This window comes from Monopterus albus, unplaced genomic scaffold (assembly GCF_001952655.1).
Source record: "Monopterus albus unplaced genomic scaffold, M_albus_1.0 scaffold458.1, whole genome shotgun sequence".
NCBI lineage: Eukaryota > Metazoa > Chordata > Actinopteri > Synbranchiformes > Synbranchidae > Monopterus > Monopterus albus.
Genome location: NW_018128338.1, coordinates 220,280 through 223,330, shown reverse-complemented (window position 1 = coordinate 223,330; position 3,051 = coordinate 220,280). Strand labels below are relative to the sequence as shown.

At 42.0% G+C, this 3,051-nt stretch overlaps 1 protein-coding gene across 1 annotated transcript; it reads left to right on the top strand.

Moving 5' to 3' along the window:
- Window positions 1-576: 576 nt before the first annotated feature.
- LOC109952413 (uncharacterized) lies at window positions 577-3,034 on the top strand. The gene is made up of 3 exons (XM_020587480.1): window positions 577-1,452; window positions 1,570-1,603; window positions 1,919-3,034. Exons 1-3 carry the CDS (start codon window positions 1,231-1,233, stop codon window positions 2,305-2,307), a joined length of 645 nt encoding a protein of 214 aa, XP_020443136.1. The 5' UTR covers window positions 577-1,230; the 3' UTR covers window positions 2,308-3,034.
- Window positions 3,035-3,051: the final 17 nt, after the last annotated feature.

Genomic DNA, 3,051 nt, shown 5'->3' with positions numbered 1-3,051 from the left:
GTTGTAGATAAGCCACTAAACCCATAGTCTTGAGTCCCCAGTGTTCAAGTTTGAGTGAAGTCCAAGTCACCAAAGAATTTTCTGAATGGAGTCCCCATTACCCAGGTCAGAGTCATCAAGGTCTAATTAAATATTATTGACACAGCACCCACCATTTTATTTATAAAAGTACTAGAAATAATTACCAATTTTTCAAAAAGACAGATGGAATCCAACATGTTGCTGTCACTTCATGTATATAGTGAAAATACTTGATTGGAATCCGCTCTTCGTGCCTTCTCCTTCTTCTCCTTTCTCTTTTTTGTCTTTTCTGTCACACATTTAAACTGACGCTGGGAATTTCCGGTGCATGCTGCAATCTGATTGGCTGGCAAGGTCCTAAGAAATAAGAAATCACCGTTTTTTTCTTTCTGGATATGTCTATACAGCTCCTCTAGTCCGGAGAAACACACACCCAACATGGGGAATTCCTAAATTATTTTGGCACAATAGTGTCACATTCTTATATGATAACAGAGTAGCACGTGGTGGTGCCAGAAATGTAAACCTGGAGGGCTGACGCTGCGAGTTTTTTTTAGGTTGATACTGAAATATGTAGTCTTGTAAAATGCCTCTCCCTGTCACATCACATTTATGTTCTGCATTAACCTTCCCGGAGTATTTTCCCACTAAGGCAATTTAGGCTCTCATTATCTCCACTGTGCCACTTCCCCCCCTCCCTGTGAGATTCAAAGTGGAGAGGGAAAGGTGTGACTGCGACGGAAGGTAGTGAAGTTGAAGGCAGAAAGTATTCTATTCTCTCCCTTTCGTTTTCCACTGCACTGTGTCTTCGCCCTTGCGCAACTGTAGACAGATCTGCGGAAAGTCTGTGCGTCTGGTTTCTCACCTCCTGTACAAGCTGTAAGGAGGGGGGTGTATGTGAGAAGGCGAGAGGGAAACCCATGACTTCCGCATTTTTCCTCCGTGTCTGAAACTAAAGGCAGTGTACAACAGACTAGGCTATAAAACCAACATGGCTCTAACAAGCACAGCATTCACCTCAAGACTCGGACTGGGCTGTGTGATAACCAGAGGACTATCTTGTGGAGGTAAAGCGTCGAACAACAGGAGCTGTGCAACTTCCAGCGCTTGCAACTCAACATTTGTTTTTCTTCCCGCTGGACCTAAAAAAAATTGGACGGTGCGGACACTTTCTCCTACCGCCGATTGTTAGGACACCAAAATACAGCAATGGATGTTGAGTCTCTTCAGAAAAGCGGCCGCCGACGTGGGAGCTGCCTGGACGTTTTTCTGGTCATGTCCATCATTGTTCTGTTTGTGGCGGTGACAGCTGTGGCTGCTGGCGGAGTGATTGTTGTGATGGACCTGCAGTCCAAATTGATGGACCTGCAGTCCAAAGCGATCAAAGTGGATCACAACCACGATCCTCTTACATCTGACTCAGCATACAAGGTAAACAATTCATCTCAGTTATTGGCATGAAATCTGAATAATTTGCTTTCCCCCCCTATTTTGACCCATGTCCTCTGCACATTTTAATCCATTTCATCTGTCCTCTTTTATTAACAGATGCAGAATGTTGCCTACCTGGAAGCCATTACGAGTAAGTCTATTTCTATTTGCTAAATGCAAACATGTAACATCAGGTCTCCTTAGTGATGTTTAAGGACAGCTTTTGAAGGACACACAGTGGTACAGTTTTCCTTTCCAGTAACACTGTGGTATTTCCAAATAATAAGACATTTAATAATAAGAAGACATTTAATGCATAACTTTAATGACATCAAAGACATTTTATATAGTTCTTAGCTGTGTCTAATCAGGTCAGAGTTGAGACAACACCACAAAGAAATGTAAGTGCATGTTTTTGCATTGTGTACGCATAATCTAAAATAAATGTGATCGTCTCCTCCTGCAGATGGGCTGAATAAGCTGGAGAACTCCACCATGCAATGGGATACAGTCCCCTACGGTGCTGGGCAGTCTGTAGGAACCAACTTCATATTTAAAAAAACCCAGCATACACTGATGCCAAAACAGGCCGGGACCTACTTCATGTACATTAACCTCAACCTCACCTGCATCTTCAGATGCAGGGCAGGCCTCCTCACCGTACATGTGGGCGATAAGCTCACCTGTGAGGTGGAGCTTCCAGATTCGACAAATTCAAAACCTGTGAGCAAGAAATGCTGGACAGTGAGCCGGCTGGATGAGAAGGAGCTGCTCACTCAGATGACAGTACCAAAGGAGGGACTAGAGAACTGGCAACTGAACAGCTCAGAACTGGGGATGTTCCTTGCGGACTAATATGGACACTGCGGTGCTATTACTGTCGTCAAGGTGCAGACGTGTCTGTGACCTGTGGGTTGTAACTACAGAACAACACCAAAGTCCAAGCAGGTGAAAATGGGCAGGTGCCGGTGCCATTTTCAAAGCTATAACAAGGTTTCTTGCAAACTGAAAGAGTAAGATTATGAAGCTTAGTAGGATTTTAATGCGGACTCTCAGGAGAAGTTGCAGTTGTGATAATGCAGGCAGGATATGACAAAGACCAGAGACTCACCTGATTTTGTGTAAATATGTATGTGCTATGTGATGTATTTATTTGGTGATACTGAACTATTTATGTACTTATATTTATAATGGTGTTGAGGTTTTTTTATAGAAACTTATTTTGATGTAGATACCACTACATTAGTGTTGACAGGCAATACACTGTAATTTAATCAGCCTACATAGACTTAAATATGACTTTATAGCTCTGTTTTTATTTTACAAATGTTTGGGGGCAAAAAGTAGTCTTAGAAATCTGTGATTACAAATCTGCTCCAAATCTCCAACAAGCACCTCAGGGACTTGATTTAGGTTTTCTGCCGTCAAGTAGAGTCATTTAAGCTCCTCTCACAAATGATGAGTATGACTATACACTCAAAATAACTTTTGAAGAAACAAGTCTGATAAAACTATCCTACTGTAATCAAATTACTAAAATATATTTCTATGTGCACTGAAAGTGTTTAAGTCCTATGGACAAACTACACACTGTTGAAT

What these genes read in the sequence shown, in the direction of transcription:
- LOC109952413 (XM_020587480.1), top strand. Translation starts at nt 1,231, where the DNA reads ATGGATGTTGAGTCTCTTCAGAAAAGCGGCCGCCGACGTGGGAGCTGC. An exon ending in CATCTGACTCAGCATACAAG is followed by an intron (nt 1,453 to 1,569) that starts GTAAACAATTCA and finishes TTTTATTAACAG; the next exon opens with ATGCAGAATGTTGCCTACCT. An exon ending in CTACCTGGAAGCCATTACGA is followed by an intron (nt 1,604 to 1,918) that starts GTAAGTCTATTT and finishes CTCCTCCTGCAG; the next exon opens with ATGGGCTGAATAAGCTGGAG.